General features: G+C 34.0%; 1 protein-coding gene across 1 annotated transcript; it reads left to right on the top strand.

Annotated features, from left to right (window-relative positions):
- The first annotated feature begins 10,402 nt into the window (after window positions 1-10,402).
- Window positions 10,403-10,973, top strand: LOC103942084. Its single transcript, XM_009352290.3, has one exon. It carries the CDS (start codon window positions 10,480-10,482, stop codon window positions 10,750-10,752), a length of 273 nt encoding a protein of 90 aa, XP_009350565.2. The 5' UTR covers window positions 10,403-10,479; the 3' UTR covers window positions 10,753-10,973.
- The last annotated feature ends 6,275 nt before the right edge of the window (window positions 10,974-17,248 follow it).

The raw sequence follows: 17,248 nt of genomic DNA, 5'->3' as shown, positions 1-17,248 counted from the left end.
CGATCCCCCTCTTCTCAAATTTTTTTTATTATTTTTTTCTCTTACCATAACTACAAACTATGAATTCATGTTCTTCAAAATATATTTTCCCATGCTAAATCTATTATAATTAATATTTAAACAATTGAAATTAACTATTTAAAACCTAAATTTAAAGATATTCTCATATTTTCCTATTTAAAAATCAATAAAAAATAGTTTTAGGAAAAGAAATTCAATGGGAAAAAAAAAAGGAGGGGTAAAAATGTTACGATCGGTACTTTTAATCCTATTGTCCTTGAAGGGAGTTGCGAGTTAGATAGCGATTACGTCGAATAATTATCGCTAGATAGCTAGCAATTATACTGAGATACAGTCGCTAATTTCATACCGATCCCCTTCTTTTCAAATTTTTTTTATTATTTTTTTCTCTTACCATAACTACAAACTATGAATTCATGTTCTTCAAAATATATTTTCCCATGCTAAATCTATTATAATTAATATTTAAACAATTGAAATTAACTATTTAAAACCTAAATTTAAAGATATTCTCATATTTTCCTATTTAAAAATCAATAAAAAATAGTTTTAGGAAAAGAAATCAATGGAAAAAAAAAAAAAGGAGGGGTAAAAATGTTACGATCGGTACTTTTAATCCTATTGTCCTTGAAGGGAGTTGCCAGTAACATAGCGATTAAGTTGAATAACGATCGCTAAATAACTAGCAATGATACTGAGATACAGTCGCTAATTTCATACCGATCCCCCTCTTCTCAAATTTTTTTTATTATTTTTTTCTCTTACCATAACTACAAACTATGAATTCATGTTCTTCAAAATATATTTTCCCATGCTAAATCTATTATAATTAATATTTAAACAATTGAAATTAACTATTTAAAACCTAAATTTAAAGATATTCTCATATTTTCCTATTTAAAAATCAATAAAAAATAGTTTTAGGAAAAGAAATTCAATGGGAAAAAAAAAAGGAGGGGTAAAAATGTTACGATCGGTACTTTTAATCCTATTGTCCTTGAAGGGAGTTGCGAGTTAGATAGCGATTACGTCGAATAATTATCGCTAGATAGCTAGCAATTATACTGAGATACAGTCGCTAATTTCATACCGATCCCCTTCTTTTCAAATTTTTTTATTATTTTTTTCTCTTACCATAACTACAAACTATGAATTCATGTTCTTCAAAATATATTTTCCCATGCTAAATCTATTATAATTAATATTTAAACAATTGAAATTAACTATTTAAAACCTAAATTTAAAGATATTCTCATATTTTCCTATTTAAAAATCAATAAAAAATAGTTTTAGGAAAAGAAATCAATGGAAAAAAAAAAAAAAGGAGGGGTAAAAATGTTACGATCGGTACTTTTAATCCTATTGTCCTTGAAGGGAGTTGCCAGTAACATAGCGATTAATTTGAGTAACGATCGCTAAATAACTAGCAATGATACTGAGATACAGTCGCTAATTTCATACCGATCCCCCTCTTCTCAAATTTTTTTTATTATTTTTTTCTCTTACCATAACTACAAACTATGAATTCATGTTCTTCAAAATATATTTTCCCATGCTAAATCTATTATAATTAATATTTAAACAATTGAAATTAACTATTTAAAACCTAAATTTAAAGATATTCTCATATTTTCCTATTTAAAAATCAATAAAAAATAGTTTTAGGAAAAGAAATTCAATGGGAAAAAAAAAAGGAGGGGTAAAAATGTTACGATCGGTACTTTTAATCCTATTGTCCTTGAAGGGAGTTGCGAGTTAGATAGCGATTACGTCGAATAATTATCGCTAGATAGCTAGCAATTATACTGAGATACAGTCGCTAATTTCATACCGATCCCCTTCTTTTCAAATTTTTTTTATTATTTTTTTCTCTTACCATAACTACAAACTATGAATTCATGTTCTTCAAAATATATTTTCCCATGCTAAATCTATTATAATTAATATTTAAACAATTGAAATTAACAATTTAAAACCTTAATTTAAAGATATTCTCATATTTTCCTATTTAAAAATCAATAAAAAATAGTTTTAGGAAAAGAAATTCAATGGGAAAAAAAAAAGGAGGGGTAAAAATGTTACGATCGGTACTTTTAATCCTATTGTCCTTGAAGGGAGTTGCGAGTTAGATAGCGATTACGTCGAATAATTATCGCTAGATAGCTAGCAATTATACTGAGATACAGTCGCTAATTTCATACCGATCCCCTTCTTTTCAAATTTTTTTTATTATTTTTTTCTCTTACCATAACTACAAACTATGAATTCATGTTCTTCAAAATATATTTTCCCATGCTAAATCTATTATAATTAATATTTAAACAATTGAAATTAACTATTTAAAACCTAAATTTAAAGATATTCTCATATTTTCCTATTTAAAAATCAATAAAAAATAGTTTTAGGAAAAGAAATTCAATGGGAAAAAAAAAAGGAGGGGTAAAAATGTTACGATCGGTACTTTTAATCCTATTGTCCTTGAAGGGAGTTGCGAGTTAGATAGCGATTACGTCGAATAATTATCGCTAGATAGCTAGCAATTATACTGAGATACAGTCGCTAATTTCATACCGATCCCCTTCTTTTCAAATTTTTTTTATTATTTTTTTCTCTTACCATAACTACAAACTATGAATTCATGTTCTTCAAAATATATTTTCCAATGCTAAATCTATTATAATTAATATTTAAACAATTGAAATTAACTATTTAAAACCTAAATTTAAAGATATTCTCATATTTTCCTATTTAAAAATCAATAAAAAATAGTTTTAGGAAAAGAAATCAATGGAAAAAAAAAAAAAGGAGGGGTAAAAATGTTACGATCGGTACTTTTAATCCTATTGTCCTTGAAGGGAGTTGCCAGTAACATAGCGATTAATTTGAGTAACGATCGCTAAATAACTAGCAATGATACTGAGATACAGTCGCTAATTTCATACCGATCCCCCTCTTCTCAAATTTTTTTTATTATTTTTTTCTCTTACCATAACTACAAACTATGAATTCATGTTCTTCAAAATATATTTTCCCATGCTAAATCTATTATAATTAATATTTAAACAATTGAAATTAACTATTTAAAACCTAAATTTAAAGATATTCTCATATTTTCCTATTTAAAAATCAATAAAAAATAGTTTTAGGAAAAGAAATTCAATGGGAAAAAAAAAAGGAGGGGTAAAAATGTTACGATCGGTACTTTTAATCCTATTGTCCTTGAAGGGAGTTGCGAGTTAGATAGCGATTACGTCGAATAATTATCGCTAGATAGCTAGCAATTATACTGAGATACAGTCGCTAATTTCATACCGATCCCCTTCTTTTCAAATTTTTTTTATTATTTTTTTCTCTTACCATAACTACAAACTATGAATTCATGTTCTTCAAAATATATTTTCCCATGCTAAATCTATTATAATTAATATTTAAACAATCGAAATTAACTATTTAAAACCTAAATTTAAAGATATTCTCATATTTTCCTATTTAAAAATCAATAAAAAATAGTTTTAGGAAAAGAAATCAATGGAAAAAAAAAAAGGAGGGGTAAAAATGTTACGATCGGTACTTTTAATCCTATTGTCCTTGAAGGGAGTTGCCAGTAACATAGCGATTAAGTTGAATAACGATCGCTAAATAACTAGCAATGATACTGAGATACAGTCGCTAATTTCATACCGATCCCCCTCTTCTCAAATTTTTTTTATTATTTTTTTCTCTTACCATAACTACAAACTATGAATTCATGTTCTTCAAAATATATTTTCCCATGCTAAATCTATTATAATTAATATTTAAACAATTGAAATTAACTATTTAAAACCTAAATTTAAAGATATTCTCATATTTTCCTATTTAAAAATCAATAAAAAATAGTTTTAGGAAAAGAAATTCAATGGAAAAAAAAAAAAAAAAGGAGGGGTAAAAATGTTACGATCGGTACTTTTAATCCTATTATCCTTGAAGGGAGTTGCCAGTAACATAGCAATTACGTCGAATAATGATCGCTAAATAACTAGCAATTATACTCAGACACAGTCGCTAATTTCATACCGATCCCCCTCTTTTCAAATTTTTTTATTATTTTTTTCTCTTACCATAACTACAAACTATGAATTCATGTTCTTCAAAATATATTTTCCCATGCTAAATCTATTATAATTAATATTTAAACAGTTGAAATTAACGATTTAAAACCTAAATTTAAAGATATTCTCATATTTTCCTATTTAAAAATCAATAAAAAATAGTTTTAGGAAAAGAAATTCAATGGAAAAAAAAAAAAAAAAAGAGGGGTAAAAATGTTACGATCGGTACTTTTAATCCTATTGTCCTTGAAGGGAGTTGCTAGTAAGATAGCGATTATGTCGAATAATTATCGCTAGATAGCTAGCAATTATACTGAGATACAGTCGCTAATTTCATACCGATCCCTCTCTTTTTGTGACATCCCGTCCCGGAAATATTAAAACGTACATGTGAATTGTCAACTTTGCCCCTAGTTCGTTTTTTTTGACGTAATTGGTTGTTTTGTGTGTGTGGCATATGTTGGACCACACCCACACCTGCACACACACTGTCTCACTCTCCCTCTTCCTCTGTCACTTTCCCTGTCTCTCTCTCCCCGAGTCCTCTATTCTTCTTCTTCTTCCTGCAACGTACGGACACACACACAACTAAACCAAATCATCACAGATCGAAGAAACTAAGGCCATATTCGAGCTCGTGAAGCTCGTGGGAGTACAGCTGTACCATTTCCAAGTGAGAAACCAGTCGTTTTCACGTCGATTTCTTAAGCTCCGATTTGAGTACTGTTCATGCAAATTTAACCTAGCTAGTTTTTGGGATTTTGAAGCTTGTAGTTGTGTTTGTGAGGTTCCCAGGAGCCTCGGAGTGCTTCGTTGGACAAATTTGGACGTCGGGAAAGCTTGGTTCGAAGTTGGCCGGTTTTTGAGTTTGAAGACAGGTATGATCGCGTGGTTTTTAGCCTTTAAAAGTAGTCTATCGTGATTCTCCTAGGTCTAAGCTTCATTTTGGTTCAAGAATCATGAAAATTGGTTGAAAAACGAAGGAGAATAGTGAGTTTAAAGTTTTCCCAGTTTTCCGGTGACCGGAGTCCGGCGAGGGTAGGCCGGAGAAGAAACAGGAATATTTCGTTAATTTTAACAGAATATTCCTAACGGCAGTAACGGTATCCGGTTAAGTTTAACGGAATATTCCTGACGGCGTCAATTGACACCGTCAGTGTGCACAGCACGTGGCCGCGCGTGGGGGCGCGTAGGTCCGTGCCTATTTTGGCGCGTGGGGGCGCGTGAGAGGTCCAAAAATTATTTTAAAAATATGGTTGTGATCCTGAAGTTGTGTAGAGCACGTTGGTGTATTCATTTGTCCATTTTGAGCAATGTATGAGAAGTTATTTTGAACGGAAGGTTATGTGCTTTAAAGTTAACGTTTTTATAGTTAATTCGCATATAGGTGATTCCTATCCCGAGGACGAGCGTGCACACTCGAGGCAGGGGGGCTACGACCCTTCCACATACCAGTGAGTGGGCTTTTGGTTTTCCGTATATACCTATATACATATAATTCCCAAAAATTAGTATAAATGCTTATTTGTTATATGCCGTTTCTTTTATATAATTGGTGGTTATGCATGATTAGTTGCATCTACGTTTATTTATAAATTCAGTTATGTGTATGTATATATATTTAATGGTGATGTGGAGGCACAGGTAAGTGCCAGGTAAGCGTTATTTCATATATGCATTCAATAGTGATTAGAGATGCTTAGAGAGCTCATAACCTGCACCCCCGGTGTTAGTGCTCCCGCCCAGAGTAGGGCACAGTCCTTCACGTGTTGTTCACCTCCCGCACCACACGCTCAGCTTGGATCCAAGTTAGGTGCACAGTCCTGTCGTACAGACCACTATAGGTGGTTCCGACTCGTAGGTGACCCGCGATTATTCGCACAGTCTTCACGTGATCGTAGCACTAGAGCGTTTATATGTATCGCACCCAGGCCTGTCGTACAGACCACTATAGGTGGTTCCGACTCGTGGGCAGGTTTAGCTGTTGAGATTGAAATTTGAGCTCTAGATTCAACCGTACAGGTCACTTTAGGTGACTCCGGCTGCCAGTGATAAGTTTTGACACGGTTTATACCTGAGCACTTGCATATTATTATGAGGTTTTGAGCATGACGGCATACCTTTGAGCATGATGGCATACCCTTGAGCATATTTGGCATATTTATACCTACGTATATATGTTTATTTTCTGGGAAGTATACAGGTTTTACGACAAGGGGTTAGAATGTATTTTATGAAATGGTTTTCAAAGAATTTGTTTTTGCCCACTCACGCTTTTGTTTTGCGCCCCTCCAGGTTCTAGTAGCTTAGCGGGTTCGGTGGTTTTCCCAGAGGATGTCCTGGCATTTCTGACAGACACTCACCGATGTAGGGTCACCTTCGGGTGCACTATTGTTGTATCTTTTCTTTGGACTGCTGTAGTCTTTAGGCTCTGAATTCAGCGTCTCACTTACGCTAGCACTTATTTTATCACATTACATATGCTAGTTTTAAATTATTCGTACTTTTATATTATTTCCTTTAGCTTCCGCACTATGCACATGGCTACGTCACCTCCACGTGACGGCCAGCATGCCCTGATCTCGGTTGGGGTGTGTCACTTTTCAAAATTTTTTATTATTTTTTTCTCTTACCATAACTACAAACTATGAATTCATGTTCTTCAAAATATATTTTCCCATGCTAAATCTATTATAATTAATATTTAAACAGTTGAAATTAACGATTTAAAACCTAAATTTAAAGATATTCTCATATTTTCCTATTTAAAAATCAATGAAAAATAGTTTTAGGAAAAGAAATCAATGGAAAAAAGAAAAAAAAAAAGGAGGGGTAAAAATGTTACGATCGGTACTTTTAATCCTATTGTCCTTGAAAGGAGTTGCTAGTAGCATAGCGATCATGTAGAATCGCGATCGCTAGATAGCTAGCAATGATTCTCAATACAGTCGGTAATTACGTACCGATCCCCCTCTTTTCAAATTTTTTTTATTATTTTTTTCTCTTACCATAACTACAAACTATCATATTCATGTTCTTCAAAATATATTTTCCCATGCTAAATCTATTATAATTAATATTTAAACAATTGAAATTAACTATTTAAAACCTAAATTTAAAGATATTCTCATATTTTCCTATTTAAAAATCAATAAAAAATAGTTTTAGGAAAAGAAATTCAATGGAAAAAAAAAAAAAAAAGGAGGGGTAAAAATGTTACGATCGGTACTTTTAATCCTATTATCCTTGAAGGGAGTTGCCAGTAACATAGCAATTACGTCGAATAATGATCGCTAAATAACTAGCAATTATACTCAGACACAGTCGCTAATTTCATACCGATCCCCCTCTTTTCAAATTTTTTTATTATTTTTTCTCTTACCATAACTACAAACTATCATATTCATGTTCTTCAAAATATATTTTCCCATGCTAAATCTATTATAATTAATATTTAAACAGTTGAAATTAACGATTTAAAACCTAAATTTAAAGATATTCTCATATTTTCCTATTTAAAAATCAATAAAAAATAGTTTTAGGAAAAGAAATCAATGGAAAAAAAAAAGGAGGGGTAAAAATGTTATGATCCGTACTTTTAATCCTATTGTCCTTGAAGGGAGTTGCTGGTAAGATAGCGATCATGTCGAATCATGATCGCTAGATAACTAGCAATTATACTGAATTCAGTCGCTAATTTTATACTGATCCCCCTCTTTTCAAATTTTTTTATTATTTTTTCTCTTACCATAACTACAAACTATCATATTCATGTTCTTCAAAATATATTTTCCCATGCTAAATCTATTATAATTAATATTTAAACAGTTGAAAATAACGATTTAAAACCTAAATTTAAAGATATTCTCATATTTTCCTATTTAAAAATCAATAAAAAATAGTTTTAGGAAAAGCAATCAATGGAAAAAAAAAAGAGGGGTAAAAATGTTACGATCGGTACTTTTAATCCTATTGTCCTTGAAGGGAGTTGAAAAAAATATGAAATTATGGTGTAAGGTAGAAGATAATGAGAAGGTATTTATAGAAAAATAAAACCTTTTTTTTTTTTTAATTTTTTTTTAATTAATTTTTTACATTTTTTTAAATTTTTATTCACCTAATTAATCTCTGTCGTTGGATTAAAAAAAATTTGAATTCCAACACTCCAGATTGTGCCATGTGGCACAATGGTAATATTTCAAAATTATAAACTGTTTTTTTTTTAATTTATAAAGGCAAATAACGTGGACTGTTGATCTCAAATCCAATGGTCCACAAATTGTTGCTGTTGAAATCCAACGGACGAGGGGAAGCCACGTGGCCTCCCAACAGTAACATTTTCAGAGTGCATCGCGGGCTCTAGCTTTGAAATCTTGTCGGACGATGCGCGCCAACCCGTGCTTGAAGCCCATGCGCCTGACAGAAAAAATATAAAAAAAGTTGCGTCACGTTGCCTTTGGGCTCTTAGGCTACCAACTCGTGCCAGGCCTCTCCCTCGGGCCCGCTCGGGCTCCATTGCCAGCACACACTGGACCAAGTCACTCGAGCTATCTGGCCCTATTCCAACGCCAGTCCACCGAACAATAGCCCACAATGAAATTGCTCTAAGTAAACCGTTGGCTTAATTCCCATGGTTTTTCCCACATTTTATGGGCTTCCACTTTCCTCCTACATTCATGAACTTAGTTGAACTGTCACTCCCTTCATATAAAAGCAACACCCACTCATCATTTTCTTCATCAAGTCAAAATTCAAACACATCAAACAAACATCAGTTTTCATTACTTGCAATTTTCCATCAAGAGTTTTGTGTTAAAAATATATACAGAAGAAAATATGATTATTTCATCAGCAGCAGCAAGGAGAGGTTGGGTAGTGGCAGCAAGTGTTGGAGTTGTGGAGGCCTTGAAAGACCAGGGGATCTGCAGGTGGAATTATACTATGAGATTACTGCAGCAGCATGCCAAGAACCAACTTGGGTCGTTTTCTCAGGCCAACAAGTTCTCTTCCTCATCTTATGCTTTGGTCTCAACTAAAGTTAGACAATATGAGAAGATAAAGCAGTCTGAGGAGTCCCTCAGGAAAGTCATGTACCTCAGCTGCTGGGGTCCCAATTGATCATTCATCCAGCCACTCTCTCAATTTTGATACGCAAGAAATCGTTGGCCATGGTTGAACAACTTGTAGACTGTAGCCTGAATGGAATTTGTAATTTTTCACAACAAATTGATTGTTAATTTTAGATCTCTGAATTTTCTGTATGTATGTACAATTAACGTATGAGAACTAATTCATCATGTGATCAACATTAACATTAGCATTTTTTTCTCTCTTTGCTTTGGTCCATGGACTATTTGTATGCCCTTCCCTTCCAATTTCACTGGTGAACAAAAAAATTTTAATCGACTTTGCAGTCAACAAGTCCCCCTCTACCAAATTCCTTACATTCAACTAGTTTCTTCTTATGAATGAGGATATAATTACTGTGTTGATTTATTAACATCAAAATTACTAATTTGCCAAATATGGAAGTTATCTATTTTTTCTGTGGTTCATGCACTTAAAGATTCAAGTAGCTAGAATTCGTATATATATAAAAAAAAACCTAGTGTGTATCGATATGTTAGTATTAATATGTGTTACTTTTATTGACATGTTATTGACACTTTATCTATACTAGTCGATGAGCACACACTTTGTGTGTGTGAATAATTTTTTTTGTTTTTTGTTTTTTTTTATTAAGGAGTGTGATTAGTTTTTAAAATTTTAAAAAGAGTGAAAAAAATGATAGTGGAACATTTTCTCTTAATAAGTGCATATTTTATCTTAATATTACATAATTACTGTTTTGTCATTCTTATGTAAATATTGTGTATCAAAAGTGAGGGTAAAATAGGAAAAATAGGGATATGATTGTCATTTTCTCAAAAGATATAAAATTACTATTTTACCGTCATTGTATATGTATTGCATATCAAAAATGAGAGCAAAATAGAAAAAAAAAAAGGTAAAAATTTAACAATGAGGGTTCTCTTAATAATAGTATAGATATGCATTCACATTTTCACTGTAACAAACAAAAGCAAGTGGTGTTTCCTCCCATACCTGAGGCTAAGGTGGATTTTATAAGGAAAACCGTGTGCTCATTTGTATAGTTAGTGGCAATGAGTGTGACAGAAAGAGAAGAAAAGAAATATATACCTTTGGCTTTACGCTCTCTAAACTGCCTCTAGTTATTGGTGGAAGGGCCCACCCTTTCTAATACCTATATAAAAAGCACTTCATGCTCATCTCCTTCGTCAAACACTTAAACATTCACAATCACTACCAAAAGAATTCAGAATACCCAAAGGAGAGAAAAGAAATCATGAGTTCATCAAGTGCAAGCAGGGCTATAGTGGCAGCAAGTGTTGGAGTTGTGGAGGCACTCAAGGACCAAGGGATTTGCAGATGGAACTCTGCTTTGAGATATGCAGGCCAACAAGCCAAGAGCCAAGTGAGGTCCTTTTCTCAGGCCAACAGCAAGCTCTCTTCTCGTTCTGCTTCAGTTCTGAGTAAAGTGAGAGATGAGAAGATGAAGAAATCAGAGGAGTCTTTGAGGACAGTCATGTACCTCAGCTGCTGGGGTCCCAACAACTAACTCAATTATTCATTCACAGAAACAAGAGCAAATTAAGATTGCATGTTTTTGTGTAAGCGCTTGCTGATGGAACACCCCATGTTATTAGCAAAGGCTATCGTTGGGGATCGTAAGTGGCAGGCAATTGATGTCTGCTAGGTCCTGGCAAATTGATGTAAATTTTGTTATGTTATGACAATTGCCATGTAAATTAAACATATAAATCTGAGAATTGCTGATCACTTTTGAGTTGAATTTTTTTATTTTCACAACGGTACATTTGACGAAGGGCTCTTATGGAATTTGAAGTTTAAATATTGCCCCCACAAAAAATGGTGCTATGATGGATTGACAAAAGCGCCTATTATACTCTCACTTTCCTTGAAATGTCGCTGAACGTAGTTAGGTGATTTTCAAATTTGAGACAAAATTGTTTGCATCTCGTTTTCTCCGGTGCGGCTGCCTCCGTGGTCGCTGGCAAGACGTTCAACCATACCAGAAGAGTGATTAACTGATTCAAAGAATTAGCAACCTCCAACCATACCAAAATATTTTCTAATAACCATTCTAATTTAGGAAAATTGTTGGAAGGAAGAATCTCACATCGAAAAAGAATGGACCTTGCATGTGCCTATGAAAATTTGAGCTAGCCCCCATTTACTAATTAGTTTTATGATAAAAATCCCAACTTCTTTTAAAAATGACAGCTCTAATTCTTATTAAAAATAAAAAAATAAAAAATAACTGAGTCCTTGTTTTAGCTCCATAAATTAAAACAAGTGGTATCTCCTCCCATACTTGAGGCTTAAATGGATTTTTTCAAAGGAAAACCGTGTGCTTTTGCTTGGTCCTACCCAACAAGTTTGTCGCTTCTGTCAATGAGTGAGTGTGACCAGCTAAGTATACCACTGGCTTTATTCCCATGGTTTTTCCCACATTATATGGGCTTCCACCTTCCTCCTACATTCATGAACTTGGTTGAAGTGTCGCTCCATATAAAAGCAACACCCACTCACCATTTTCTTCATCAAATCAAAATTCAAACACACCAAACAATCATCAGTTTTCTTCACTTGCAACTTTCCATCAAGAGTTCTTTGTTAAAAATATATACAGATAGAAAATATGACTATTTCATCAGCAGCAGCAAGGAGAGGTTGGGTAGTGGCAGCAAGTGTTGGAGTTGTGGAGGCCTTGAAAGACCAGGGGATCTGCAGGTGGAATTATACTATGAGATTACTGCAGCAGCATGCCAAGAACCAACTTGGATCGTTTTCTCAGGCCAACAAGTTCTCTTCCTCATCATCTGCTTTGATCTCAATTCAAGTTAGACAAGATGAGAAGATAAAGCAGTCTGAGGAGTCTCTCAGGAAAGTCATGTACCTCAGCTGCTGGGGTTCCAATTGATCATTCATTCAGCCACTCTTTCAATTTTGATAAGCAAGAAATCGCTGCCCATGGTTGAACAACTTGTAGACTGTAGCCTGAAGGGAATTTGTAATTTTTCGCAATAAATTGATTCTTAATTTTAGATCTCTGAATTTTCTGTAATGTATATAAAGTTAATATGATGACTAATTTATCATGTGATCAACATTAACATTTGCCCTTTTTTTTCTCTCTCTTTGCTTTGGATTATTTGTATGCCTTTCCCTTCCAATTTCATGGGTGAACAAAAGAATTTTAATCGACTTTGCAGTCAAACAAGTCCCCCTCTACCAAATTCCTTAGATTCAACTAGTTTCTTCTCATGATCAACGAGGATATAATTTCTGTGTTGATTTATTACCATCTAAATTACTCATCTTGTCAAATATGGAAGTTGTCCATTTTTTCTCTTGTGCATGCACCTGAAGATTCAAGTGTTGGAAAATATTAGTATTTTATGATTATTTGAGTTGCTTGTTAGTTAGTATATGGGTCTAGCCCATCCGAATTAGGGTTTCTGGGTTTTTCTCTCTACAAATATATCTTATAGTTTAGTACGAATAATAAGTTAGTCACGATGTAGCCTTTTGAGATTTTATAACCGTTTCGAAATTCTTGTTTGTTTAATAATATTCCTATTATTTTGTAATCTTGGTTATCGCGCATATTGACATTCAACTTAGTATGGAGCAGGTTTGATTCTACCGGATTGAATCTGTTCTTCGTAGCTAGTTTGTTTTTTTTAGTTTGCTCGGTATTAGTTTTGATAAGGTATTGTTTTAGAAAAAGGTTTGCGTCTGTTTGCCCCAGCCTGCTAGTACCATCGGTGCTGCTCAACCCGCACCAGCATGTCCACTACCAAATCGACCCACCTCTGGCCTACACCCTCGCACCACCTCGCCGCCCCGCAATCACGACTCCACTACTTGAATCAATTCCGTCGCTATCCAAGCACTTTGCCGTAGTCTCGTACCCGCATCGACTAGTCTCGTACCCTCAATCGACTCCCATGAGTCGGATCTGTCGAACCACTGCAACCCTGCCGCAGCTAGTTTGAAAACCTTATTCTTGCTGTTTTTTGTTGGTCCGACGATTGCACTGGAGTTTCAATGCAGTTTGATGATTGTTGTACTAGTTTGCAGTTGCACAGAAGAGAATGGAAGAAGGATACAGGAAGAAAGAAAAAGAAAGAAGACGTGCTATGAAGAAAAAAAGAATAAGGAATTGGATCGTCTCCTGAGATCATGATTCTTCTGATTCACTAACACAATCGTTAAATTTTGATCCAACCATTATAATTATTATAACTTTCAAAGGAATTTCCTGTTTGTAATCGTTGGATCAATATCCAACTGTCCGTGTTAATAAGTCAGGAGGATTCAGATCTCCTGCTCAACAGAAGATCCAATTCCAAAAGAATAAGAGAGAGAAAAAAGTAGAAAATAAAAAAGGAAAAAAAACGTTGGCTTTTTGTTTGAAGGCCCTCACAAGTTGTTGGCTTTGTTTTGAAGTTTGGGTATCCGCCGCCGTTGCCGTTCGCAATGAATTCTCGAATGTTTGGAGTGCTAACCACTCGAGTGATAGTTACTAGAATTTTTAGCATTGTTCGTTTGTAGGTACAATTGAGATATGGAAATCTTGTTCATATAGTGACGGGTTCTTTCTTTACTCTCAACACTAGCAAGTGAGAATCAATTCATAAGTTCACAAGTTCGTCAGTTAAGTCAAATCAAGTCAAGTTTGCATACCTACCAGTCCGCCTAATGGAGCCAATTTGCATCTGCTTGTTTGCAAACCCATGTCGTATGTTAGAAAATATTAGTATTTTATAATTATTTGAGTTTGCTTGTTAGTTAGTATATCTGAATTAGGGTTTTTTGGTTTTGCTCTCTGTAAATATAGCTTATAGTTTAGCATGAATAACAAGTTAGTCACGATGTAACCCTTTGGGATTTTGTAGCTGTTTTGGCATTCTTGTTTGTTTAATAATATTCTTATTATTTTGTAGTCTTGGTTATCGCGCACTCTGATATTCAACTTCAAATAACTAGATTTTGCTAATTAAAAGAAAACTAGTGTGTATCGATATGTTGGTATTAATAAGTGTTGTTGTTATTGATATGTTATCGACACTTTATTTGTATATTATTAATAAAATTAACTCGTACTACTGAGGTTCTAAAAGTAATATTCATTTACATACAGGGTTGTTCTGGCAAAATGGATATATAACAAGGGACAAGTGCTGGAATTTGATGTCGCTAGTGTCATTAATTTCACTAAAATAATGATTACTAGGAGTTAGAAATAACCAACATGTATTTTAGTCAAATGAATTAGCACTCCTTATCCGAACAGTACTGAATCAGAGTTATAAATCTGTAATTCTGTAGAAAAAGATGAATCGCAAAAGAAGAAAGTGAGAGAGAGAGAGAGAGAGAGAGAGAGAGAGAGGAATCACTTAAGTTTCCAATTAATGAACCGAAGGCAATACAATAGTGTATGTATACTAGTACAGTGATAACTACCAAGCTCATGTGGCAATACAATCCAATCTTAATTAGTTCTCAAAAAGGAGAAAGGCGTACTATGAACGGGAATTGAACCTGCATTAAGTCACATAAATATAATTATTTTCTGTTATTATGATAAAGCGTTGTCTACAAGAAGAATTCAAGTATTATCAAGTAATTAATTAGTAAATAACTTAGTCAAAATTCCGACCTTCCCCTTCATCTTCTCCCTACTGTTTTTTGACCTCCATAGTTCTAATCAATCCATCTTCTACCTAATCCCAATTGGTTCAGTCTTCCGTCACTCCCAAAAAATTCCATATTTGTAATTGCTTCCCTTCTCCGCGTTTGTGGGTTTATCAGATGGTGCATAGAGCTCTGGCTCGGGTGTTTACATTACCACTATCCAGTTGTCTACCATTCTCAACACTGTTGCTTGGAATTTTCCACTGGCTTTGCGATTTGGATATTTATGGTTCTTGTTGCAGGTAGATGGAGCCTTCTTCTTTTCGTTTTCAGGTTGTTGACTTGTTGGATCTTTGGCATCTACAAGGGAAGCTGGTTCTTGGTGGATGGTTGGTGCTCCGGCGGCAGCAGAGGGAATTGGCTGCTCGGGTTTTTTAGTATTGTGCTTTTCTGTTTTGGGCTCCAAAGTTTTTTTGTTTGTCAAAGAGTAGAATTCATTGAAGTCTAATGGAAATGCTTACATCCTTCGCAAGGGTATTAAAGAGAAATTCAGGGCTCAAAAGTTTGGGTTGGACTCTTTTTTGTGTTGTTGTGGAGGTCTATATCTCTGTGTAATTGGGCCTCCATCTATATACATATCTTTCCTTGGTAATAACATTTACCTTTGATGAAAATAAAAATAAAAATATAGAGAAAATGATGTATGCAGTGATGATGCACATGCAATTTTTTTAATGTTGTGCACGGTGTAAAGTTCCATTCCATATTAGTCTGCTGCTTAAAAGCACTATTTTATTGACGAAACAAAGTGCGCGTGTGAAAACCAGCAGAAAAGTACTAAAAAATTATACAAAAACCAGTGGATTTCCTTGGAAAACAAGCAGCAACTTCTGCAACCTCTGTTTTTTCCCCAATATTTTTGGCTTTGCTTCCATCCATTCGTGTATCCAAATCAAACTACTCAACCTTAATATCCCATCTACATAATACATCCACCTTGCCAAATATTTCAACTCAACCTTTCTCAATTCCCATACTTTGTTCAGTACAAATCAAAAGAGAGTCCCAAGGAAAAAAAGGAAAATTTAGATGATGAGTGCAGCAAGTAGCGCTTGGATCGTGGGGGCAACGGTTGGAGTTGTGGAAGTACTGAAAGACCAAGGGGTGTGTAGGTGGAACGACGCCATAAGACTGATGCACCAGCATGCCAAGAACCATCTCACCAGGTCGTTTTCTCAGGCCAAGGAGCTGTATTCTTCTCCTTCCTCTGCTGCTAGGGTTTCAAACACAATCATGCGAGAAGAGAAAGCAAAGCCGGCAGAGGAGTCTATGAGGAAAGTTATGTATCTAAATTCTTGGGTTCCCAACTGAGGCCAAATTAAACTCAGCTTGAGGTCACTGTAATCTGTACATACTTTGGAAACATTTTCTTCCGGCACGTAAATATTCATTCCCTACAAAGTTTGGAGATTCATCCATAAATTGTTATTTTCATTAACTGCATTTTATTAAGTGAAGAAATATAGAATTGATGACAGAAATTAGATGAGAAAAGAAGATGAAAGCAAGGAAAGGAAAGTCTGCATAATACTCTTTGATAACAGAGGAATCGGAATTTAGGAAATAGTGACAATGATTCACTATTTATACAAGAGACTTAACCACACCAATCACATAAGGACACTCGTCAATAAATTTTGGAGGATACATTTTTGTTCACCATTATGTTAATTACCGTTAGATCAATTTGATTCTGTAGTTGGAGATGAGAGAAAGGATGTGTTTGAGTTTAAGAGCAACTCCAGCGTTGAAGCCCTCCCTCCAGGCTATGCACTATTCAATCCACATAATGAATAGTAACTGCCCTTAATGAACAGTAATAGCCCTAACAATAGCATTTGCATCTCCACCGTTACACTTCAATAGCCCTGGCAATAGGCAATTAAATATTAGTATTTTATTTATTTATAAAATAATACAAAAATAATTTTAATTGTAATATCGGATAAGATTTTTAATCGTTCTCGTCGCGCCACGTGTCATTATCCGAAGTATTATTAAATAATACAAAATAATTTTATTTGTAATTTCGGATAAGATTTTTAATCGTTGTCGTTGCGCCACTTATCATAAAATCCGAAAAGGCAATTATTGGAGATGGATTTTCGATAAATTTTTTAATCGTACTCGTTATGCCACGTGTTATTATCCGAAAATACAATTATTGGTGATGGATTTCTGATAAAATTATTAATCAATCACGTCGCGCCATGTGTCATAATTTGTTCACAATCTTTGAGGATAGATGAAGAAAGGAATGTGATTGAAAGTAATTGAGAAAATATGAAATTGTTGTGTAAGGTAGATGATAATGAGAAGGTATTTATAGA

The sequence above is a fragment of a genome, unplaced genomic scaffold, assembly GCF_019419815.1.
Source record: "Pyrus x bretschneideri cultivar Hongxiangsu unplaced genomic scaffold, Pyrus_bretschneideri_v1 Contig13, whole genome shotgun sequence".
Taxonomy (NCBI): Eukaryota; Viridiplantae; Streptophyta; class Magnoliopsida; order Rosales; family Rosaceae; genus Pyrus; species Pyrus x bretschneideri.
The sequence above is the reverse complement of the archived record's forward strand: the minus strand, read 5'-3'. Positions and strand labels throughout refer to the sequence as shown.

Bases quoted from the DNA above. Each gene is read 5' to 3' on its own strand.
- LOC103942084 (XM_009352290.3), top strand. From the start codon at position 10,480: ATGAGTTCATCAAGTGCAAGCAGGGCTATAGTGGCAGCAAGTGTTGGA.